The sequence below is a fragment of the Salvelinus sp. IW2-2015 genome, linkage group LG4p (assembly GCF_002910315.2).
Source record: "Salvelinus sp. IW2-2015 linkage group LG4p, ASM291031v2, whole genome shotgun sequence".
Lineage (NCBI taxonomy): Eukaryota > Metazoa > Chordata > Actinopteri > Salmoniformes > Salmonidae > Salvelinus > Salvelinus sp. IW2-2015.
Genome location: NC_036841.1, coordinates 1,136,412 through 1,162,753, shown reverse-complemented (window position 1 = coordinate 1,162,753; position 26,342 = coordinate 1,136,412). Strand labels below are relative to the sequence as shown.

Below are 26,342 nucleotides of genomic sequence, written 5' to 3'. Positions count from 1 at the left end.
GCATATGCACACACACATGCACACAAGCACACACACACATCCCAACCTGTCCCGTCAGGCGTCGTCAGCACAGCCCCTTGCATGGCACCACAATAGATGAAGGGGAACAATGTACCCAAAACTAAAAGAAAAGAGGCAATGATTACACCCGTATAAGACTCTTTCCAAGTTTTGATTTAAAGAAGCTGCATGTGAGCACAATGCAATCAGAGGCGAGCTGTGCATTGAGTCAGAGCTTTGTGTGCTCTCCAGCGGCATTACCACTAACGCTCCTGCTGCCGCCTCGCCTCCACCTGAGACCGGGTTGAAAAGAATCAAGGCTCTGTGTGATCTCTCCCTCTGGAGCAAGATGGAAGACAGGGCTTTAGCTGAACAGACACCGTGAATAAGATGTGATGTGTCTCACAGCCAGGGTTTACGCATTCACTATGATCTGTTCCTCTCTAAACCTGTGTGGTTTTGTGGGTGCGTACATTGCCTATTGTAACGGCAACCTTGAAGTCAGTGCTTACCCAACCATTCGTGCCAACCATTCGTGCCAACCATTCGTGCCAACCATTCGTGCTAGCATAACACAATGCAGAATCATGCTTATACTGATATTGGTTGTTTTGTTCAAAACCTTTGAACCCCTTTAAATCTATTTTGGATGACAGTGGGAGGCTGAGGTGTCACTGTTGTTGTATAATGGCGTAGGTTCCGTTTTCTTGGGTGAAAAATGCTGTTCTGTGGTCATTTATATTTTGCTATGTCAAACATCAGAGTGACTTTGAAGTGTCATGGTGACATAGCGATAGTTCGTTGCTTTGTTGGTTTCTTTGTTAATTTTTTTTATTAATAAAGGATGCCAGTATTCTGCACAGATATATAGCACAGGTCGGTACAACTTGCAGAGAAAGCTTTGTATATGTGACGTGTTTAGAGTGAGAGATGGCAGTTGGCGGGGCTGCTGGGCATCCAGTCAGAGGTGTGTATCTCTAACACAACCATGGACAGTGAGTGGCACCTGAGACAGGCAGGGGCAGAGTTCTCTGTCAGCTTCTATGTTTTCTGTTTCATTTCTGCTCTCAGAATGAAGACATTACTTTAGTGTTACAGAGAGGACTTGAAGTTCCAATTGAAGAGCTTATAAACACGTATTGCAAATGCTTTCAGACAAACATGATGCAATCTTTGCAAGATCCTCACATACATCAGCCTCCTTACCAACTAGCCCTTGAATACCAGAAAATCACACTGTGAACTCACCATGGGAGCGTACTGTTCAATCCCTTAGAATTGTTAGTTAGTTATCTCTAACGTGTCAGGCTTCAACTCTGTGTGTGTGTGTGTGTTGTGTGTTGTGTGTGTGTGTGTGTGTGTGTGTGTGTGTGGTGTGTGGTGTGAGTGTGTTGTGTTGTGTGTGTTTGTGTGTGTGTTGTGTGTGTGTGGTGTGTTGTGTGAGCGAGCAATCTGCTCGCGTGTGTGTACATGCCTGCATACATGTGTGTGTGTGTGCTTCTGTGCTTGTACTCAGGGGTGCAAAAGGCCCATGTTAATATTCTGAGCATGGAATCAGCCATATCCAGGGAGAGGTTGTCATATCTGACCTTCAGTGTCTGTTTGTATGTTCCATCAATAGGGTGTAGTTAAACCTCCTCTGGCCATGGGAAAACTGTTTAAGTGGGGATACATATAGAATCCTCTTTGACTACAGTATATTGAAGGAACAGCCTGTAGATGTATTAACATGTTTCTGTCTGCCACTGAGAGGAATTAGCCTGAGCATTCCCTCTGGTGTTATAGGTAAGTGTTTTCACAGATATTCCACAGGCAACCAGATACCTGGATTAAGCCATATCTGAGAAAACGGTGGGGTACCAGAGCAGCTCTCTCTGTTTAGCTATAGCTACTCTTGACACCTCTCTCTACACCTCCCTCTAAAGCGCTCTGCTGCAGGCAACTATACAGATAGCTGGAGTGTTACATTTTCTCCAGTGTTTGCACAGTGTACTACACTGAGTATACAAAACATTAAGAACACCTTCCCAATATTGAGTTGCACACCCCCCTTTTGCCCTCAGAACAGTCTCAATTTGTCGGGGCATGGACTCTACAAGGTGTCAAAAGCATTCCACAGGTATGCTGGCCCATGTTGACTCCAATGCTTCCCACAGTTGTGTCAAGCTGGGGCTCCCGAGTGGCGCAGCGGTCTAAGGCACTGCATTTCAGTGCTAGAGGTGTCACTACAGTCTATTTAGCCTGTCTCCTCCCCTTCATTTACACTGATTGAAGTGGATTTAGCAGGTGACATCAACAAGGGATCATAGCTTTCTTCTGGATTTACCTGGTCAGTCTATGTCATGGAAAGAGCAGTCCATAATGTGTTGTACCCTCAGTGTATATTTATACGTTTGGTTTTTTAGCTTGAACTATTATTAATCATTAGTTATAAAAGAGACATGAAGGGAGCCATAATGAAGCTTGGGAGGGGCTGAGTGAGAGAAAAGGATCACATGTGGCAGTACTGATAAGGGGAGGAACCGTTTGAGGCCCAGATCACTCAGCTCCCTGCCTATGATGCAATGTGTAGCGATAACGAGGAGACTCCACCCAAAGTGGGGTCTGTATACTACCATGGGTGAAACCATGTCTTTGTCTAATGCAGCTGTATTGACCCTCAGGGAAGAATACACTTGATTTAAAGCTTTCATAGTGTCCGTTGAGTTTGTACTCTGAAAATTAGAACCTAACAATATTATGGTATTTGACTTGAGGCTGAGACAAATATGGCATGACTCAGCATGAGTGAGAGTGGTTACTACAGTAATATCACATTCAAATCCCAGATTGAATGTACAGTATTTTTTTTTTTTAAAGCTGTTTATTTGGAAAATGTAAACACAGGATATTGTGAGCAGTAGTTGTGGCTAGACACTGGCTAGAACACAAATCTTAGACGTCACTGAAGGTAACTGGACAGTGTTCTTACTTCTGAGAAGAGGTCTTAAACCATCTGATGGCTTGCTGTTTGGAAAATGATGACCACAGCGGCCAATCTATGTTCCTTGGGTCTACTCAGCAGGTGCTGGCTTTTCCACCAAATGTCCTTTAAGAGAAAGGTCTGCATCCCTCCTCCCAACCTTTTAATTAAACACACACACACACACACACACACACACACACACACACACACACACACACACACACACACACACACACACACACACACACACACACACACGCCAGAAGCTGAGTCACTGAGGAGAGGAGACTGCCTGGGCCGCACAGCATCCCAGCATCCCAGCATCCTCCTCCTGCTGTTGCCACACATGCATTGTGAACACACACACAGATAACATGCGATAAGCTGCAGATCATGGCCAGAAATAAGAAGGAAAAATGTTTCCTTGACAGCATAGAGAGGGAATGTTACCTTTCCCCAAATGCTATTACCCAGCAGCCTGGAAAGAGAGGCTGCTCTCTTCCACCCTCACCAAGAGAGACCGTCTCCAGAGATATCAGTCTGGCTCACAGAGTGTACTGCAGCTCTGTGGATTCACCCAGATGACAGCCTGCTGAACACTGCTAGTATTGTCTGAAAGCATGCACATACTATCTAATGCTCAGATAGTTTGTAGATTTTACTATATGTCAGGTAATACATTCATACAACAGCATATCAGACATTTGTAGATTCTGTCTAAGTACAATAAAGTACAGAAGTCTAAGGAATATGTGTTAGAAGAGGAGGAGAGCAGGCCCAGACAAGGACAGGCTTTATTTGGAGGACGGTGGGCCTGTCTGGCCTCATTCTCTATGATTGACAGATTGCGGTGGAGGCTGCCACTTGCGGGGAATAGCATCAAACACATTTACCCTGAAATCTGTCTATCAATGCTGTCTAAGCAGAGAGACAGCCATGACATCTAATCACAGCCTGGCTGGCACCTCATAACTCCTGCCTAATGTGCTCCAGGTACAGGGGAGTATTGGGGATGAGGGTAGCAAGGGGGTGCAGGGGACAAGAGACAGGACCAGCGGGTATTTATAGTAGTCCTGTCTGTGGCTGTACACTTTGCCACATGAATATAGTTTTAAACTAGGCTGAGAATATAGATATATTACATCCTCACTCCTCATACTATAACAGAATAAAACACATTTTCAGTCGACTTTCTGTATGATTTGTAATCTGACATGTACCTTTATTATTATGTGCTGGTTTGTGATTTGTCTCCTGTGGGGATTCCTGCCAGGCTGAGAGAGTATAACAAGGACATGCCTTCCATTCAGGTTAGGTCAAAGATGATAACTCAGGCAAGAAGACTAGTGTGTGCCTGCTTGCTCTTTACGAAATGGTCCAATTAGATGTTAGCCTGCATCAATAGGCTTACTATAACAAGCTGTGATGTTAGAAATAGGATGCCGATAAGACTATGCAGTCAGTGGAGTTGTTTTATGAATGGCAGTTGGTCTGTGTGTGTGAAAGATGGTAGCTACCCCCAGGGTAGGGCCCCATGGAGCTGCTCTGAGCCCACTCAGAGCGGTGCTATGAGTCCAGGATGCCCAGGGTGGTGCCGTGGGGAGTTGAGAACATGCCAGTCTCCCTTGGCCTGCTGGTGTGAGATACCAGTCTCTGGTGGCTGGCCACTGTTCCGAGCGTGCGAATTCCGGTGTGCCCCAGGGCTCTCAGGGGACCTTCACTAGGCAGAGGCTGCTCTACCCCTGGGCTGGCAGGAATCTCAAACAGAGAGAGGTGGGAAAAACAAGTCCACAGATAGCTAACTAGCTACCCCTGAGCTGTTCCATATTAATATCCCCCAAACGACTGAAACTTTACAGTAGTTGTAAAAGAGGTGCTGAAAAGTTTAGATGATTTTTGTGTGGGTTTGTAAAGCGAAACACCCTAAAATACATTGGAATTTTCAGTATTTCAGTTGACACATATTCGGGATTTATGCAAGTCTCTAAAATTAAAAAGAGGAAGCGCTTAAACCAGTGGATTATGACTCATCCAAAATGAGATGAGTTTTGACAGAGTTACCTTCCGTGTGGGAATTATGAATGAATGTGTCCGTCTTATTATGAATATGGGCCTCTGCTTACAATTGTTCTGTCCTATCATGAATATGGGCCTCTGCTTACAATTGTTCTGTCTTTTTTTCCCCCTTTCCTCTCCTCCTCCTTCTCTACTGCTGCAACAGGAGCCGCTGAGACCTTGTCAGGTACTTTTGATTTTCCTCTAATGTTCATCTGACGATGTTCGATGCCATTTGCTCCACTTGCTCTTTATTTATTTGTGAAAAGCATCGAGTTGTGTGCTCATGTGCTGTGCAATCTCGACAATCGTATGTCAATCTACTGCCAATTTGATTGTATTTGTATAGCACAGCTATTGTGCATAGAGGCCATTTCAACTAAGACTATGTCAGATGGTGGCAGAGTACATTCTACATTCCCTGTTGTTAATGGCTACTGTCACTATGTTTACTGTTTGTGCATTCTATTGTTGTCTATGTCTAGTGTTCTATTGGTTGACCCATGACTGGTATGTACTGTACAAAGGGACTATGGTAGCCTACACTAAACCAAAGCTAAACATTATGTATTGTGAAAGCCCATGTCTACCACTACTATAGGCTAGAAGCTCCCCTAGTCTCTCTGTCACACTTAAGAAGAAACAACGAGCACAAAGAGCCTCTAACCTGCCAATACAGTGGAACGTGAGATTGAGCAGTCCCCAACATTGATCTGCAGTGAACATGGCACAATCTGCATAAGATAATAGAGTACAGGAGAGCTGCTTTTCCGAGGGGAAATGTCTCTGTACATCTCTATTCAGTCAAAGCCTTGTCAAAGCAGCATCAGACATCTGACATCAGATCAGAAACAAGATGAAACTTGAGTGAGAGATTGTCTTCAGAGATAAAAGAGATTACATTAGAAGGCCAGAAACTTTAGAAGCCCTGCTACGATGCAGAGGAGCCTTGAAACAGTGAAGCACAAATAATGCCCAATGATATTATGGCTTTTTACTTACAGATGTCCTTGAAAGAGCTTCCCTTCTTAGAGAGCAGGGCTTAATGACTGAGCTGGACATGTATGTAGCTCATAAGGCATTGAATGGGAGTGTGAGAAAGAGAGCTATTTTCATTCTTAATGACTGTAGAATGATCCTGGTTCCTCTTTGAAAAGGACAGGGCCGCTCCAGACATCGGTGACTCAGGGGAGAGGAATCAGGGGCCTGGCGCTGTCCTGCTTTCCACTGCCCCTTTCATGTTTTTCAGTGAGAAAATAAAAAGAGAGAGAGAAGTTCAAAGAAAAAAGGAATTTGAATCAAAAGGTGCCCATTCCTAACTTCTTGGAAGGAATGAAGAGAGGAACTTAGATTATATTTCTTGATTTCAACCCCCCAACTACTAAATGTTAGCGGCAGAGTTCTTCTCGGTGTCTTGCGTTATGAGCTGCTTGTTGATGGGGCCCATCTCAGGCCGCTGCTGTAACATCCCGGCATTTGAGTTCACAGCCCTTTGAAGGCCCTGTAATGAATTATCTTTGACTGTGTCATTCAGTGTGTTCTGACGTAGGAACAGGAGGACAGCCATGTGTGGCAATACTGGCACTTTGCACTCTGAGACAGCTGCTAGAATGAGGGTGAATTTATCAGCCAGTCATCTGCACCCCATATCTCTCTCTCTCTCCCGCCTACCCCTCCCACCACCAGAAATGAATGACTGCCTCTCCTCATTTGCACCGAATCATGACCAGGATGCTGAGGCAATTGAAAATGTTTACTAGAATTGCAAAAAAGAATCCATGTTCCACAAAGTGGCCTGTTTTCCCTTTGATGGGATTACTAATCACAGTGCTGTTATTTATGTGTGTTTTGAATTGGAGATGAGCCATGGATATTGGAGAGGACCCAACCCTGCTAAGGGCTGCTGAAACCTTATGGATATTTTCTCTAGCAGTCCCTTTCCTCTCAGTCCAACAGATTGGGAACAGAATGACCTTTCTTTGAGGCTTCTTCGTGTTGCTGTTTTGACTGCCAGCTAGATTACTTTAACAAAACCGAAATAAAAACAACACTTCAAACTGTTTTGGGCTCCTCTGCTGGGGTAGGCCTACTTACTATAAGTATGTCAAAGCAGCCTTTTGGATTTCAGTCAGACACACTCAAATTAATTACACACTTCCACATTCCAACATTGGAGCACACTTAATAAACAAGAATTTGATTGTGTTATAATGAGTTAATTATGGACCAATTCGCCTTTAGAGTATTTCGCTATGCTCTAGTAGTCCACTATACATTCACACTTCAGAGGTAGTTGAAAACAGAGGCTTCTAATAATAAAACAAATATGGATTCCTCAAACATCACAGATACTCAATTAAGACAGTTTAAAAACAGAACACTTCCATGGAGTAAAAAAAAAGGATTTCCTTACAATAGGATAACACTCACATACCTCAAGATACTACCCATTTAGTACAGAATGTACTGCACTCTGGTCAATATCAATGTCCATTTTCAGTCATCACCATCCTGTGTTGTGTGTGTGCTTGATGAACCAATATCTGTGATGTGGAATGAAATGGAAAGTTCATTGCTACAGACAGGTCTGAGGTGTATTTCTCCACAGGAGGTTAATTTCTTGCTGGTCGCTGCATTCTCTCAGCTCATTTGAATCCTGTTAGTTTGGCTGTCTATTCCCATTATCACTATCTGAAAACGCAGGGGCTTTTTTCCACTTTGTAAATGTCAGCCCGGTTTGGAGGTGTCTGACGACTCAGGCATGCAAATGTGCTTTGGATGTTTTCTTCAGGCTGTTGCTGGGAGTCTTGTTCCTCTCCTGGTGCTAATCCGAGACATTTAAAAGCATTCTCCATTCTTCTTCTTATGCCTTTTGGCTCCGGCCCGATAGCACAAGGTGACTTTTGATTTACCCTCACCTGGAAGGCTGGAAACAAACCTTTTTTCTTTGTGAAAACCAAATGGATGCTTGGTTTCTGGCTTTAATGATGAGAACATGACCGTGCAGGTAGGCACAGGTGTGGCAATACTCAGTCAGTGGCTGACTCAGTGGCTGACTCAGTGAGTGACTCAGTGGGTGACTCAGTGGGTGACTCAGTGGGTGACTCAGTGGCTGACTCAGTGGCTGACTCAGTGGCTGACTCAGTGGGTGACTCAGTGGGTGACTCAGTGGGGTGACTCAGTGGTAACTCAGTGGGTGACTCAGTGGGTGACTCAGTGGGTGACTCAGTGGCTAACTCAGTGGGTGACTCAGTGGCTAACTCAGTGGGTGACTCAGTGGGTGACAAGGCTGTTGTTCCTAAGAGATGAAGAATAAAGCCCTGTGCTCAGAGACTCAGATGGAGAGCTGTAATTCAACTCTCTCTGTCTGTCTCTCTCTCTCTCTTTCAGTCTCTCTCTCTTTCACCTCTCTCTCTCTCTTCCACCTTCTCTCTCTTCCACTACCCCCCTTTCCTTCTGTCTCTCTCCGTCCTTCCCTGTCTCCTTTCTTTTCCTTCTCTCTCAGATGGAGAGCTATAATTCAGCTCTGTCTGTCTCCCTCCCTCTCTCTCCCTATCTCTTTCTCTCTCTAACTCCTTCTTTCTCTTTGTGTGTGAGAGGTAGTGCTTACAGCCCATCTGGCAGAGAGTCACAGGACCCACTCTGAACTGAGAGATCAATAACGCCAACCAGTGCAAATCACATCAAATCAAATCAAATGTGATTTGTCACATGCGCCGAATACAACAGGTATAGACCTTACAGTGAAATGCTTACTTACAAGTCCTTAACCAACAGTGCTTTAAGAAGTTAGGAAGAAAAATGTGTTAGGTAAAATATAGATAAGTAGAAAAATTGAAAATAAAAGTAACAAATAATTAAACAGCAGCAGTAAAATAACAATAGCGAGGCTATATACAGGGGGTACCAGTACAGAGTCAATGCACCGGTTACTCAAGGTAATTGAGGTAATATGTACATGTGGGTAGAGTTAAAGTGACCATGCATAGATAATAAAGAGCAGCAGCAGTGTAAAAAGAGGGGTCTGGGTAGCCCTTTGATTAGCTGTTCAGGAGTCTTGTGGCTTGGGGGTATAAGCAGTTAAGAAACCTTTTGGACGTAAACTTGGTGCTCCGGTACGGCTTGCCGTGCGGTAGCAGAGAGAACAGTCTATGACTAGGGTGGCTGGCATCTTTGACAATTTTAGGGCCTTCCTCTGACACCGCCTAGTATAGAGGTCCTGGATGGCGGGAAGCTTGGCCCCAGTGATGTACTGGGCCGTACGCACTACCCTCTGTAGTGCCTTGCGGACGGAGGCTGAGCCGTTGCCATACCAGGCAGTGATGCAACCAGTCAGGATGCTCTCGATGGTGCAGCTGTAGAACCTTTCAAGGATCTGAGGACCCATGGCAAATATTTTCAGTCTCCTGAGGGGTAATAGGCTTTGTCATGCCCTCTTCACGACTGTCTTATTGTGTTTGGACCATGATAGTTTGTTGGTGATATGGACACCAAGGAACTTGGAACTTGAACTCAAGGAACTTGAACTCAACCTGCTCCACTGCAGCTCCATCGATGAGAATGGTGGAGTGTTCGGTCCTCCTTTTCCTGTAGTCCACAATCATCTCCTTTGTCTTGATTACGTTGACAGAGAGGTTGTTGGCCTGGCACCACACGGCCAGGTCTCTGACCTACTCCCTATAGGCTGTCTCATCGTTGTCGGTGATCATGCCTACCACTGTTGTGTCATCGGCAAACTTGATGAGGGTGTTGGAGTCGTGCCTGGCCATGCAGTCATGAGTGAACAGTGAGTACAGGAGGGGACTGAGCACGCACCCTTGAGGGGCCCCCTTGTTGAGAATCAGCGTGGCGGATGTGTTGTTACCTACCCTTACCACCAGGGGGCGGCCTGTCAGGAAGTCCAGGATCCAGTTGCAGAGGGGGGTGTTTATTCCCACGGTCCTTAGCTTAGTGATGAGCTTTGAGGGCACTATGGTGTTGAATGCTGAGCTGTAGTCAATGAATAGCATTCTCACATAGGTGTTCCTTTTGTCCAGGTGGGAAGGGCAGTGTTGAGTGCAATAGAGATGGCATCATCTGTGGATCTGTTGGGGCAGTATGCAAATTGGAGTGGGTTTAGGGTTTCTGGGATAATGGTGTTGATGTGAGCCATGACCAGCCTTTCAAAGCACTTCATGGCTACAGACGTGAGTGCTACGGGTCGGTAGTCATTTAGGCAGGTCCCCTTAGTGTTCTTGGGCACAGGGACTATGTTGGTCTGTTTGAAACATGTTGGTATTTTAGACTCAGTCAGGGACAGTTTGAAAATATCAGTGAAGACACTTGCCAGTTGGTCAGCGCATGCTCAGAGTACACATCCTGGTAATCTGTCTGGCCCTGCGGCCTTGTGAATGTTGACCTGTTTAAAGGTCTTACTCACATCGGCTACAGAGAGCGTGATCACACAGTCGTCCGAAACAGCTGATCGTTTCATGCATGCTTCAGTGTTACTTGCCTCGAAGTGAGCATAGAAGTAATTTAGCTTGTCTGGTAGGCTCGTGTCACTGGCCAGCTCTCGGCTGTGCTTCCCTTTGTAGTCTATAATAGTTTGCAAGCCCTGCCACATCCGACGAGCGTCGGAGCCAGTGTAGTATGATTCAATCTTAGTCCTGTATTGACGCTTTGCCTGTTTGATGGTTCGTCGAAGGGTATAGTGGGATTTCTTATAAGCTTCCAGGTTAGAGTCCCGCTCCTTGAAAGCGGCAGCTCTACCCTTTAGCTCAGTGCGGATGTTGCCTGTAATCCATGGCTTCTGTTTGGGGTATGTACGTACGGTCACTGTGGGGACGACGTCATCGGTGCACTTATTGATGAAGCCAGTGACTGATGTGGTGTACTCCTCAATGCCACCGGAAGAATCCCGGATCATATTCCAGTCTGTGCTAGTAAAACAGTCCTGTAGATTAGCATCTACTTCGTCTGACCACTTTCTTATTGACAGAGTCCCTGGTGCTTCCTGCATTAGTTTTTGTTTGTAAGCAGGAATCAGGAGGATATAATTATGGTCAGATTTGCCAAATGGAGGGCGAGGGAGAGCTTTGTACGCGTCTTTGTGTGTGGAGTAAAGGTGGTCTAGAGTTTTTTTCCCTCTGGTTGCACATTTAACATGCTGGTAGTAATGAGGTAAAACAGGCCAAAAAAAAAAGGGAGATAAATAAAACTCTGCTTTCCATTTACTACTTAAAGAACACTTAAAGCAAGGAACATTTCAATGTTTAAATACAATCTTAAAATATTCAATACTCAATTGTTAAATTAAAGTGCAATTCTTCCTTTGAACAATAGTGAATGAAAAAATAGCCTGTGTCCACATAAAAAAAAATAAAGCAAAGCAGACCTGAGCTTATAACTTCAAATTATTTTTCAAAAAGATGAGGATGTCTACATTGTCTGGGGAGAGGGTAGACAGTCTGCAGTCACTATGTCCCCTGCCGTGGAGAACACCCTCACTAGGAACTGAAGTGCCAGGTACAGCCAGGTAGCGTCTTGCCATCGTGTTAACGTGAGGGTATTTACACTCATTGCTTTTCCACCAGTGGATCACCATCCACTGGAATGCATCTTGCTGCCTTGTAGAATGTCACCTCCTCTTTGATGGCACATGTCTTGCCTGTGTCCTTGCTCGCAAAGGTCTCCCCGAAAAGCCCCTTCATGGCCAAATTATTTTGTGGAGGAGATGCCTCTGAGTCTGCTCCTGTCAGCTTTGCGGCTTGACCCTGCAGAAAAAAATGTTGATCTTGATCTATTAAACTAACAAATTATTGATTTTCCTATTTCATAGAACTATAATTATGGCAATAACATTTAATAAAATCCATTATTATTATTCCAAATCAAAAATGGATGATAATAGCAATAGCATAGACTAAGATTAGACTGCACTATATTTATTATTTAAGTAATTCACTCAGTGGTGAGATCACTATGTCCTCCGGTATAGGGCAGGGTCTAGGTGAGACAGGGACTTGAACCTTGGATACAGTGCAGTAGATCTATGAAGGTAGTCCTGTACATTAGGGGGGTATCTGGGGTTCAGGTCCTCTCTAATGGCAGCCTTGACATCTCTAATGATGGTGCTGTCTTCCTCACTCGAGGCCATGGATTGTAGAATCCTTGTTTTCAGAGGTAGGATCATGGACACAGATGGTGCAGTTTCAGTGCTCAATAGGGTTGTAACCGTTTTGAGGGGTTTGAGCACCTGGAGGACCTCCTCTGCCACTTTCACGTCATCATCAGACAAGGTGATGATGTCTTTATTTTTTTTCAGGGTCTTGTCTGTCAGTGCAGAGTATACAGCTGCCTGCTGCTCAAGATAGCGCTCCAACATGTCATAAGTGGAGTTCCATCTTGTTGTGACATGGTGTATGAGCTTGTGGGTCGGTAGCTGTAGCATTTCTTGCTTGGTCTTAAGCACGTGAGCGGTTGTTGTGCTTCGGTGGAAAAAGGAAACCACCTGCCTGATCCTCCCAAGCAGGCGGTCCATCTTGTTCACTGAGTTTACCCTTTGGGATGCTAAATTGATCACACGTGCAAAGCAAGCTATCTGTGGCCCCAGTCCAGCTTCTATCACTGCATTTACTTGGTTCTTGGCATTATCTGTGGTGGTTGGGATATTGCTATTGGGCCTCTCTAGCTTCCACTCTGCTACTGCTCCTAGCAGTACCTGCTCCAGATTTGTGCCTGTGTGACTCTCATAGAGGGGGCGTGTCTGTAGTGCCGGACTTAGCATCTCCCACTCATCTGTGGTGTAGTGAGCAGTCACAGTCACGTAGCTTTCCGTTGCCCTGGAGGGCCACCCATCTGTGGTGAGGGACACAGAGGATGCCTTGGATAATTTGTCGACATATTTGATATTTTCCTGTTCATAAAGGGCGATTTCGAGGGGATTTCGTAGCGTGGCTCAAGCACTTTCACCATATTTTTAAACCCTTTGTTTTCCACAACAGAGTATGGCCTCATGTCTGCAGCGTTAAACATCCCAATAGATTTGGTGATGGCTTTAGCCCGGTCTGATTCTGCAGCAAAGGACTGCTTAAATGCCGCGGTGAGAAGTTGTTGTCTCTTGGCTGAGTTGGCTCCTGTCACTGACACACCAGGGTGATGACGCTTTACTGTGTGGTCATGCACAATGTATTTCCATGATCTTACGGCTTTCTTGTGGCACAATGCCTACACACCGTAATGGTGTTGTCCACCACCCTTCTTCCGTCATCACATTTGACAGGGAAGCCAAAATGCTCCGATACATGAGACTTAAATGAAGCGGGAGGCTTTTCCAGTTCTTCAGCTCCTCCGCCAGCCATGGCTGTCACTGCTCTTTTTTCTTCTTTGCTTTTTGCAACGCGAGCATCCAGGATTGATTCGTTGGGATTCAACACGCCCCCGTTCATGTGAACCGTACACACTTCTTTTCACTGCAACTCTGCATCGAGATTTAGGGAATTATTACTTTTAAAAGCAACAGTGGCAGTAAAACTGTATTTCACACTATGATGGTTAAACTTTGCAATTGATCCGCGGTTCACATGCGTGCCGAACCGCGGGGGGTGATCCGTACGGATCACGGATCAACTACGGTGCGTTACACCACTATTATAAGGGCACAAGGCGAGACCCAAATGCAGACACAGGAGGCAGATGGTTGAGCTCCGATATTTATTACAACAAAAGGGGTAGGCAAAAGGCAGGTCAGGGACAGGCGAGAGTTCTTAAACCAGGTCAGAGTCCAAACAGTACCAGGCAATAGGCAGGCGAGAGGTCAGGACAGGCAGGGGTTCAGTGATCAGGCCAGAGTCCAAACAGTACAAGGGGATAGGCAGGCTTAAGGTCAGAACAGGCAGAGTGGTCAGGCAGGCGGATTCGGCATCAGGACAGGCAAGGGTCAAAACCAGGAGGGCTAGGAAAAACTGAGACAGGGAAAAATAGGAGCTAGGAAAAACGCTGGTTGACAGAATGACAGGGTTGCCATCAGACAGAGGGAGCCCAGTGACAAAGTCCAGAGAGATATGGGACCAGGGACAATGAGGGACAGGTAGTGGCTGAAGGAGGCCAGAAGGAGCTTGCCGTGGAGTCTTGTTCTGAGCACACACTGTGCACACCGCGACAAAGGCAGAGATGTCAGGAGAGGGCGGAAGAGAGCATCATGCTTTACATTTTCGGACCCTGGGCGGTAGGAAATGGTGAAGTTGAATCTTGTAAACAATAAAGCCCACCCGGTCTGCCTGGAGTTAAGGCGCTTGGCTGTACGGAGATATTCCACATTTTTATGGTCGGTCCAAACCAAGAATGCTTGGTCTGCTCCTTCCAGCCAGTGCCTCTACTCTTCCAGCACAATCATGACCGCCAGGAGTTCTCGGTTGCCTACGTCGTAGTTCCTCTCTGCAGGATTGAGACGATGGGACAGGAAGGCACAGGGATGGAGCTTTTGGTCCTGGGCAGATTGCTGGAACAGGATGGCCCCCACTCCAACATCTGAAGCATCAACCTCTACCACAAATTGATGGGACGGATCCAGATGGACGAGGATGGGTGCTGTGATGAACCGATGCTTCAGGTCCACGAAGGCTCTGTCGACCGCTGGAGACCAAGTGAACGTTACTTTGGGAGAGGTGAGTGCAGAGAGGGGGGCCGCCAGAGTGCTGTAGCCCCGAATGGAACGGCTTTCACGAACAATTGGTTCTCCAGGGGGCGCTGAAGGACTTGTCTGACATGAAGAATGTGTTCTTCGGCAGACTGTGAAAAAAACAGGATGTCGTCAAGGTAGACGAACACAAAACGGTTTAGCATGTCCCAGAGCACATTGTTGGAATGAACATGCCTGGAAGACAGCATGTCTGCTGTTGGTGAGTCCAAACGGCATGACCTGGTACTCATAATGTCTGCTGACTGTGTTAAAGGCTGTCTTCCACTCATCTCCTTTCCGTATCCGAACCAGGTGGTAGGTATTCCGAAAGTCCAGTTTGGAAAAAATGGTGGCCCCCTGGAGAGGTTCGAAAGCCGAGGAGAGGAGTGGTAGGGGGTAACGATTCTTGATTGTTATATCATTCAGACCCCGGTAGTCAATGCACGGACGCAGGGTCTTGTCCTTCTTCTCCACAAAGAAAAACCCTGCGCAGGCAGGAGATGCCGACAGACGGATGCCTCCAGTAGCCAGAGACTCCTCTATGTATTCTTCCATGGCCTTAGTCTCCGGGCCGGATAGAGAATATAGCCAACCACGAGGTGGTGTGGTGCCTGGGAGGAGCTCAATGGCACAATCATAAGGACGGTGCAGGGGAAGAGAAGTAGCCCGTGCCTGACGGAAGACCTCCAGAAGGTCATGGTACTCAGTGGGGACGGCAGAGACATCCATGGCTTTGCTTACGTCCTGAGCGGAACGTCTCAAGGACGGCTGTGCCGCTTTTAGGCAATGAGAATGACAAAACGGGCTCCAACCCAGGATGGAGCTCATGGTCCAGTCAATAACAGGACTGTGTTTCTTGAGCCAAGAAAATCCCAAAACCACAGGAACATGGGGGGAATCGATGAGGAGGAACTGTGTATGGGTGACTCTTCCAATAGAGCGGCCGGCCAGTGCCCTTGCATCCATGGGGACAGAGAGAAGTTGAGTGGGAATACCTCATTCAGAAACGATGGTAGCATCCATAAAACTTTTATCAGCCCCAGAGTCAATGAGCACCCGGAGAGACTTAGACTGGTATCCCCACAGCAGAATCACAAACAAAGGTGGATGGGTGATGGAAGTTAGGGGACTCCCAGTCTGGCTCACCGGAGTACTTTTACCGACTAAAGAAAAGGGTTTCTTAACAGGGCAAGTGGCTTTATAATGTCCTGCCCTTCCACAGTACAGACAACAGTTAGAAGCCTACATGAGTGTTCCCCAACCGATAACCTAGCTTTTCCCAGTTGCATGGGCTCAGGAGTATCCAACTCGCCTGTCGCCGATGATTCTCTGGGAACCTTGGGTGTTTTCGGCTCTCCTCAGGAATACAAACTTCGGGGATTTCCGGATTCCTTCGGATGGTCACCAGCATCAGCAGACGAACGAGTGTTCCCGAGACCCGACCTCCTCTCACACCAGCATTCTCATAGGCGCCCATCAATCCTAATCGCCAGGGCGATGAGGGAATTTAGGTCCCGTGGTATTTCCCGAGCTGTGAGCTCGTCCTTTATCCCCTCCGACAGTCCGTGGAGGAAGGTTTCAAACAGAGCCTCCAGATTCCAGGAACTCTCGGCGGTCAATGTGCAAAAATCTACTGCGTAGTCTGCCACACTACGGGAGTTTTGATGTACATGCAGTAGTTTTCAAGCTGCCTCCCTCCCGGGCACCGGAGAATTGAAAACCTTCCTCACTTCTGACATGAATTCCTCCAGGCTATGGCACACAGCGGATTGCTGCTCCCACACAGCCGTTGCCCAGGAGAGCGCCCTTCTGGACATTAGCATGATTACATAAAAAAAAAAAAAAATTACACTTCGACCGGTCCGAAAGGAAAAAAGAGGGCTGGAATTCAGAAATGAGGGAGCACTAGGAAAGGAAAGCCCGGCATGTACCAGGATCACCTGCATAACGCTCCGGAGGAGGAAAGCGGGGTTCTCGAGGAGCCGGGGTAGGTTGAACAAATCCACTAATAGTAGAAAGGTTACTGGGTGGTTGGGAGGTCTCAGGCTGCCTATGAGCTAACTCACTAATTTGCTCCATTATAGCCTTGAACCCTTGGTCATGGGGTTCAGTCAGGGAATGAAGACCTTCCAAAAGGTCCAGCAGTAGCTCCTCATGCCTCCCAATGGTGGCTCCCTGCAGGGAGACAGCGTGACGGAGCTGGTCCAAGTTAGCTGGGTCTGTCATGGCCAGTTCGTACTATAAGGGCACAAGGCGAGACCCAAATGCAGACACAGGAGGCAGATGGTTGAGCTCCAATATTTATTATAACAAAAGGGGTAGGCAAAAAGCAGGTCGGGGATAGGCGAGAGTTCATAAACCAATTCAGAGTCCAAACAGTACAACGGGATAGGCAGGCTCGAGGTCAGAACAGGCAGAGTGGTCAGGCAGGCGGATTCGGCGTCAGGACAGGCAAGCGTCAAAACCAGGAGGGCTAGGAAAAAACTGAGACAGGGAAAAATAGAAGCTAGGAGAAACGCTGGTTGACTTGGCAAAACAAGACGAACTGGCACAGAGAGACAAGAAACACAGGGATAAATACACCGCGGACTAATGGAGAAAAGAGGGGACACCTGGAGGTGGGTGGAGACAATCACAAAGACAGGTGAAACAGATCAGGGCGTGACAGATACTCTACCTCAGGCGAGAGAATTACCTAGAGAATTACTTAGATTTCGTGCACCAGTTGTTGTTTCCAAATATGCATAGACCGCCACCCCTTGTCTTACCAGAGGCCGCTGTTCTATCCTGACGAAAAAGCTTAAAACCCGCCAGCTGCATGTTATTCATGTCGTTGTTCAGCCACGACTCGGTGAAACATAAGATATTACAGTTTTTAATGTCCCGTTGGTAAGATATACGTGATCATAGTTTGTTTATTTTATTATTGATTGATTGTACGTTGGCTAATAGGACCGATGGTAAAGGTATATATTTGTCCACGATACCTTCGTCTCTTTCTCCTGCGAATTATTGGGATGAGTGCCATGTCGGGCGTCTGAAGTAAATCCTTCCCGTCCGACTCGTTGAAGAAAAAGTATTCCTCCAGTGCTCCACGGGACCTAAATCACTGTCCTGATATCTAGAAGCTATTTTAGGGCATAAGACTCGGTGGCAAAAACATTATGTACAAAATAACTTACAAATAATGTGAAAGGCCACAATAGCACAATTGGTTACAGGATCGTTGTAACGGCTGTCGTAGTCGTTCTCCTCCTCAGACGAGGAGGAGCATGGATCGGACCAAGATGCGGATTGGTAAGTATTCATATTTTAATGGGAAAACAACAAACACTACAAAATACAACAACCAACAAACGTGACTAACCTGAAACAGTCCTGTGTGGCCCAAACACTGACACAGGAACACACACCCACAAAACACAYGTGAAACCCWGGCTGCCTWAGTATGATTCTCAATCAGYGACAACGATTSACAGCTGTCTCTGATTGAGAATCATACCAGGCCGAACACAAAATCCCAACATAGAAAATCAAACCMAGACCAACCCACCCAACTCACGCCCTGACCAACTAAAACAAATACATGACAAAGGAAAACAGGTCAGGAACGTGACAATCGTAAAACAGCAGCCATCTCCTTCGGCGCTATTATTCTAGGCCCTTCTACTGTATTAGGAGGATTAGGAATGTGGCTGCAAGTACAGCCAACATATGTCTATAGCAGTCAGGCTGTGTTCACATCTCTGTGGGTGTGCTGAAGTATTATGCTGTTCAAATCCGTGGTCTGTTATTGTGCCAATGCTGTTTTGTGTGTCTCAATACCCAAATTATTAACATTACACAATGAAAAAAAATCTGAATGGCAGTAATTCTATACTTTTCATGCGTTTTCCTCCTCCTCTTGTCCATCTGTCTGTGTCCAGTTGAAGGTCAAAACCTGGGGACTGATAATGTGTCAGTGATCGAGGGGGAGATGGCGACCATCAGCTGCAGGGTGAAGAACAATGATGACTCAGTCATCCAGCTCCTTAACCCCAACAGACAGACCATCTACTTCAGAGACGTCAGACGTAAGTGCTTCTCATAGAGATCCTATTCAATTATTAGAGGGGTTATGTCATAAACCCTCAAAGTTCCATAATGGGGCAAAAATGGCAGCCATCTTGGTCAGTCACAAATCCAAAATCGGTCTATTTGGAATGAATGGAAGTAGAGGCATACAGTAGGTGATGCATTTCCTGCTTTTACTTATTGCGGAAATTGCAAGTTAGGCATGTGATGTATCAGAAATTGTGTAATGGAATTATTATTGTCATATAATTATAAATACAGTTTATTCAGGTTTTATATACATTTTCTGCATAAATAGCCTCTAAAATATATGTAAACAGATCATAAATGTCTCAGATTTAGTTTACTTGAAAAGCTGTGAGTGCTATTATGTTATACAATTCTAGTACTTGTTGCATTTACAGCTTGTCTAAGTCCTATTATCAACTGATTGGAGCCAGTGTATGGCTGTGGATTGACTGCATTGTTTGAATGGAATGTTGGCATATTGGCAGTTAAAGGAGATGTTTCCTTTTCACAAACAAATCTGACATTTTATGTAATGGCATGTTATAGATGGTCCCAGACACCTATTTTGTGATTTCACATGTTTTTGAGAGACTTACCCCAAACAGAAAATCACTTCCTCATCCTCATTGTGCAGTATAAGGGTCTTGAGAAAACATCAACAAAGGCTTCAAAAACACCCCAATACATCCTTTTAGAAACGGCAAAGCTCTCAGTATAGTGATGCAGGTCTTTAGATGTTGTACATGTGAAATTGTGTAGTTCTGAACTTTATCCTCAATGTTATATTCCCTCCTTGCTCGACTCAAGCCATTTCCCCTATCCAGCTGTTGTTCCATTTTCCATGTAGTCTGCTGCTGCATGTAACTGCCAAAATAAAGGGAACACCATCATAAAGTGTTTAAATAGGGCACTGGGCCACCATGAGCCGCCAGAACAGCTTCATTGTGCCTTGGCATATATTCTACAAGTGTCTGGATTGTCCTGTGTGGAAGCACCCCATACTTTCACTTCGTATCCGTCATTTACTCTAGTGTTTCCTTTATTTTTGTCAGTTACACATAGAATGGACGGAGAGGTATCACTCGAGTCGCAAAAAAATGGAATATAACATTGCGGATAAAGTTTGGAATGACACAATCTAAAGACTTTTGTTCATGTTTTTTCATACTATACAATGAGGATAAGGAAGTGATTTGCTGTTTGGGATAAGTTTCTCAAAAACATGAAATCACAAAAAAAGGAGTCTGGATCCTCCATTAACATGCTATTTACATCAAAAATATAGATGTGGTTGTAAAAAAAGGTAACTAATCCTTAAATCTGAAAATGCTATGGAATCATTTTTCTATAACGGCCTGGCTAGCTATCTAACACATCCTTTCTAGTATTCTACGGTGTTGCTTCACTGGACACTCCCCCATCATACTGGATACTCTCAACAGGAAGAACATCGCTGGATACTCTACCGTTATACTGACCATTTCATGAGACACATTTCCAAAAGATGACACAGGTTATCTCCCTCTTGAACCGTATCTCAGGGTCTCATCTCAAGTACCATATTTCAGGGCCTCTTGTACTAAAATAAATCACTCTTTAAGGTTTTGGCAGTTTATGGCAACTCATCAGTTATGATGCTATTGGTGATGGCTTCATATTTCAAGGACTAGATTACAATACTGATATAAATAGGATGCTTTCTGTCCTTGATTTAATGTTTAATTGGCCATTGAGTTGATTTATTAATCATTTTGTTCATGCAATTTCCAGATAATCTCTTAGATAAGGAATCTAAAGAGAATCTAAGATTAGGACAATGTGTATGCATGAGCATATGGCTTCCTCTAGGTTCAACCTGAGTTTGCATGAGTTTCACTTGTTTGTGTCTTGGATTGGAGCCAACCTTCAAGGTGATATGAGAAACACTTCTTCTTGTTTTCATATTTCATCTCCATCCAAAATTATTTCACAAGTCTGAGTGGTATCCAGATTGGTGTTCTAATTTTCCACTGTATGGCAGAAAGTTACAGAAGGCTGAGTGTACATCTCTGTCATGTTTGTCTTGCTAATGTAATTGATGTGTTTTACCGCGTTAAAGGAGAGATTCAAATAAAGATAACACAATGACACCCGTGACAGCCTTGAATGCAACACAAATAGAATGGTGTGTGATCTATCAAATCTGTGTTTGAAAGAACTCTGGCCTCACATCTTTTCTCTATTTAGTCTCATATTCCACACAGCCTCTTTAACAGTTTGTCATTTTACCACTTATCCCATTTTAAAGCCAACTCACACTGGCAGCAATGAAAATGGCTGAAGTGCAATAGTCAAGTGTAATTATAGAAACAGTTGGGTGTCAGTAAATTGGCTGGAGTTAGTATCAGATATGAGTCAGAGCTCTGATCATATCTAACTGCTGCTCCCGGTTGAACATTACACCCGCAGCGGAGCCTGGTAAATCCCAGGGCAGCAGGTCTATTCTGGGCTGGGCTCCCAGAAGGCTGTGTTCTGTGGTGACCCCCCTCTGACTAGTGGCATTGTTACCTGTCACCAGGGCCTCTCTCTACAGAGTCAGCCCTTTGTGTATGAGGAGGAAAACAACCATGACACACAGTCACACAGGGAAAACAACAGACACAAACAGATACAGACACTTACACAAAACACTCTACCAGGATAATAATACCCAACATTTACCGTAGGGCTACACATCCCCCATCAAATCTACAAATGCACTAGCTTTCTCCGTCTGCTTCTTTTGGTTTAAATACCATAGAGTTGCTCAACAGAGCTATCAAGTCCACTCACTGTCAACCACCTGGGAAGTTACTGATCCAGCAACACTAACACAGTAACACTGTCCCTGAACCTGACGTTAGAGACCCAATGTCAAGGCTTTTACTGTTGCTTTATATATTTGGCCCAGTGCTCCAATACTTAGGGATCGAGGAAACAAACCAACTTTATGGATGTCATCATCAATTCATGTTAGTGTCATCATCAACCTTTATAGCTCACATACGGTACATCAAATCAAATCCAATCAAATTGTATTTGTCACATGCGCCGAATACAACAAGCTTACAGTGAAATGCTTATTTACAAGCCCTTAACCAACAATGCTTTAAGAAGTTAAGAAAAAATCACGATAAGTAAAAAATTGAAAATAAAAGTAACAAATATTTAAACAGTAGCAGTAAAATAACAATAGCGAGGCTATATACAGGGGGTACCGGTACAGAGTCAATGTGCGGGGGCACCGGTTAGTCGAGGTAATTGAGGTAATATGTACGTGTAGGTAGAGTTAAAGTACATTACACCTGATGTAGAGGGCAATGATCCAACATTACTTATTGATTGTATTTTTTTTTTTTGCATTTTTCCTCTGAACTTGTTTTACAGTGCAACCCTGATGTTGGCTACAGCCTCTTTATAATCTCAACACACTTGAGTAATCACCTGTCAATGAACAAACTGCTTCATGCCAGCTAATTCCTCCCTAGCAAGGCCTTTGACTCTCAACGCTATGCCAAGGCTCATCGCTATCCTTTGAGGAGAGACTTCCAAAGACTCCTCAAATTATGAGACAGGATTGGGAATGAGGTTTCATATAGGAAGATGCTCAAAGGCCTCTGTAATGATCAAGATGCTGCCTGACATGGAGCTCTGACAGGAACGAACACTCCCCATGTTTTAAAGATAGGCTGAATAGATTGAGTTATTTAGCTCTGCGCTAATAGAAGACCTGATAAGGAATGGGTAGGTCAAAACATCATTACACTCTCCAAGGAACCATCTGGGGGTATTTATGTAAAACAGTGTTCAAATGGGGGGTTAACTGACGTGGAAAAAGATGTAGCTAAATGTAAGATGTAGGATGTTAAGCTAGGTTGCCACACTCAAAGCTAACTTGAGCAACACCATACTTCTATGGCACGCCAGTCCAAACTACAGATTTTTGTTCAAAACAGCTACTTTTTTATTTAGTATGGACCTCAAGCTCTTGTGATTGAATTCATAATGTATGTTACAGTACTTCTCCTTTTCCAGAATATGTGAGGTCTTCATGGGCACTTCTCCTATTTTCCTGCCCAGGGAGTGCTCTGTAGACTGGAGAGATTAAATGGTTTATAAATCAACTTTTATGAATCATTCTGAAACTCACTTTTCTTTTTAGAGACCTGGGATGTTATGCTGAGGCTTTTTACCATTTAGGAGGCTTTTTTCAGCATAACTACTAGCTATATGAATACAGACCAAATACTTTTACTGCACTATTTCAGTATGTCTCTGTTCTCTCTGTTTGTTCCCTCTCGCTCTCTTTCTGTTTGTCTCTCTCTCTCTGTTTCTCTCTCTCTGTTTCTCTCTCTCTCTCTGTTTCTTTCTCTCTCTGTTTCTCTCTCTCTGTTTCTCTCTCTCTGTTCGCTCTCTTTCTTTCTCTCTCCGTTTCTCTCTGTTTCTCTCTCTTTCTGTTTCTCTCTCTCTTTCTCTCTTCCTGTTTCTCTCTCTCTGTTTCTCTCGCTGTTTCTCTCTCTTTCTGTTTCTCTCTTTCTGTTGCTCTCTCTTTCTGTTTCTCTCTCTTTCTGTTTCTCTCTTTCTGTTGCTCTCTCTCTGTTTGTCTCTCTTTTGATTCACTCTCTCTGTGTCTCTTTGTTTCTGTTTCTCTTTCTGTTATTCTCTCTCTGTTTCTCTCTCGTTCTGTTACTCTCTCTCTCACACACACACACACACACACACACACACACACATACCACAAACACACACACGTGTGTGTATCTCCCAGTCCTAACTGTCTGTCTGGCATCTGTATCTCCTCAGCCCTGAAGGACAGCCGGTTCCAGCTGGTGAATTTCTCCGACAACGAACTGCGGGTGTCTCTGTCCAACGTGTCTCTCTCAGATGAGGGACGCTATGTGTGCCAGCTCTACACAGACCCTCCTCAGGAGGCCTACGCAGACATCACTGTGCTGGGTAGGTTTACACACACATGCCTAAACTCACATGCATGAATGTACGCCTGCATGTATACACAAGTAACGTACACACACACATGGCACTATGTATGTACACACCATGTTATGTATGCACATTACATGGTGCCATATTCATAACTTAGACATTGCTTTCGACCACACTCTCACACATCCTATATAAACTGTGAATATACAATTATTTGAATGAATGTGTTTTCTTTATTAATCTTGTTATATTGAGTCCCACTGTTCCTACTGTCAGCCAATTAGGCTCTTACAGTGCTCAATAGCATGGTAATGAATAGGAACAGATGCTGCTATAGATAACAGAATATATCTATCTCGGACTGGCTTTGATGACTGACTGTTGAGTGTGTGAATCCTACTGAATGTTAACTTGGATGCTCTAAGTAGTTCCCTATTGAGAGTCATTTGTGACAAAAAGTGGAGCTACGGCGTGAAATTACACTAATAGTACAGCTGTGTTATACTTGCAGACATCCTAGGGGATTGAAAAGGAATTAAGTACACTTCAAAGTAATTACTCTGCTTTTAGAAATGAAATCTAATAGCAAAAAGTGTGAACTACGGGTGATTTTTAGGAGCTCTTGACAACGACACATCTTTCAGAGTTTTCTACAAGTGTCTCAGGCTGGTTTCCCTATGTGAGAGACGCGGAATAGATAATCAAGGTTGGACATGCTTAGCTTGTGTTCATTGGTCATGCTACTATATATGTTTTCTTTCTGTAAGGGGAAATTGAAATGATAGCCTATAGCATTGTGGAACAGGACATTATAGCCTATAGCATTGTGGAACAGGACATTATAGCCTATAGCATAGTGGAACAGGACATTATAGTATAGACATTGTGGAACAGACATTATAGCCTATAGCATAGTGGAACAGGACATTATAGCCTATAGCATAGTGGAACAGGACATTTATACATTGTGGAACAGGCATTATAAGCCTACAGCATAGTGGAACAGGACATTATATAGCTATAGCGTAGTGCAACCGGACATTATAGCCTATAGCATTGTGGAACAGGCATTATAGCCTATAGCATAGATGGAACAGGACATTATAGCCTATAGCGTAGTGCAACAGGACATTATAGCCTATAGCGTAGTGAAACAGGACATTATAGCCTATAGCATAGTGAAACAGGACATTATAGCCTATAGCATATGGAACAGGACATTATAGCCTATAGCATTGTGGAACAGGCATTAGCTATAGCATTGTGGAACAGGCATTATAGCCTATAGCGTAGTGCAACAGGACATTATAGCCTATAGCATTGTGGAACAGGCATTATAGCCTATAGCATAGTGAACAGGACATTATAGCCTATAGCGTAGTGAAACAGGACATTATAGCCTATAGCATAGTGAAACAGGACATTATAGCCTATAGCATAGTGGAACAAACATATAAGCTGTATACATTAGTTGGAACAGGCATTATAGCCTATAGCATTGTGAACAGCATTATAGCCTATAGCGTAGGCAACAGGACATTATAGCCTATAGCATTGTGGAACAGGCATATAGCCTATAGCATAGTGGAACAGGCATATAGCCTATAGCTAGTGAAACAGGACATTATAGCCTATAGCGTAGTGCAACCGGACATTATAGCCTATAGCATAGTGGAACACGGACATTATAGCCTATAGCATTGTGGAACAGGCATTATAGCCTATAGCGATAGTGAAACAGGACATTATAGCCTATAGCATAGTGAAACAGGACATTATAGCCTATAGCATAGTGAAACAGGACATTATAGCCTATAGCATAGTGGAACAGGACATTATAGCCTATAGCATGTGGAACAGGCCTTATAGCCTATAGCGTAGGAACAGGACATTATAGCCTATAAGCATAGTGCAACGGACATTATAGCCTATAGCATAGTGAAACAGGACATTATACCTATAGCGTAGTGAAACAGGACATTATAGCCTATAGCATTGTGAACAGGCATTATAGCCTATAGCATAGTGAAACAGACATTATAGCCAATAAGCATAGTGAACAGGACATTATAGCCTATAGCATAGTGGAACAGGACATTATAGCCTATAGCATTGTGGAACAGGCATTATAGCCTATAGCATAGTGGAACAGGACATTATAGCCTATAGCATAGTGAAACAGGACATTATAGCCTATAGCATAGTGGAACAGCATTATAGCCTATAGCTTGTAAACAGGACATTATAGCCTATAGCATAGTGAAACAGGACATTATAGCCTATAGCATAGTGGAACAGGCATTATAGCCTATAGCATTGTGAACAGGACATTATAGCCTATAGCGTAGTGGAAACAGGACATTATAGCCTATAGCGTAGTAAACAGGACATTATAGCCTATAGCATTGTGGAAACAGCATTATAGCCTATAGCATAGTGAAACAGGACATTATAGCCTATAGCATAGTGGAACAGGACATTATAGCCTATAGCATAGTGGAACAGGACATTATACCTATAGCGTAGTGGACAGGACATTATAGCCTATAGCATAATGAAACAGGACATTATAGCCTATAGCATTGTGAACAGGCATTATAGCCTATAGCATAGTGA

The 26,342-nt window shown here is 44.4% G+C and overlaps 1 protein-coding gene across 3 annotated transcripts in view; it reads left to right on the top strand.

Moving 5' to 3' along the window:
- LOC111958493 (cell adhesion molecule 1-like) overlaps positions 1 to 26,342 on the top strand; it is a 156,450-nt gene that overhangs the window by 96,211 nt on the left and 33,897 nt on the right. For 2 of the 3 annotated variants that reach the window (XM_023979767.2, XM_023979755.2), the window contains exons 2-4: positions 5,187 to 5,207; positions 18,608 to 18,754; positions 23,586 to 23,738. In XM_023979767.2, the coding sequence (XP_023835535.1) occupies positions 5,187 to 5,207; positions 18,608 to 18,754; positions 23,586 to 23,738 (321 nt within the window). The remainder of the gene's footprint in view (positions 1 to 5,186; positions 5,208 to 18,607; positions 18,755 to 23,585; positions 23,739 to 26,342) is intronic. The other variant, XM_023979761.2, reaches the window with a different exon arrangement.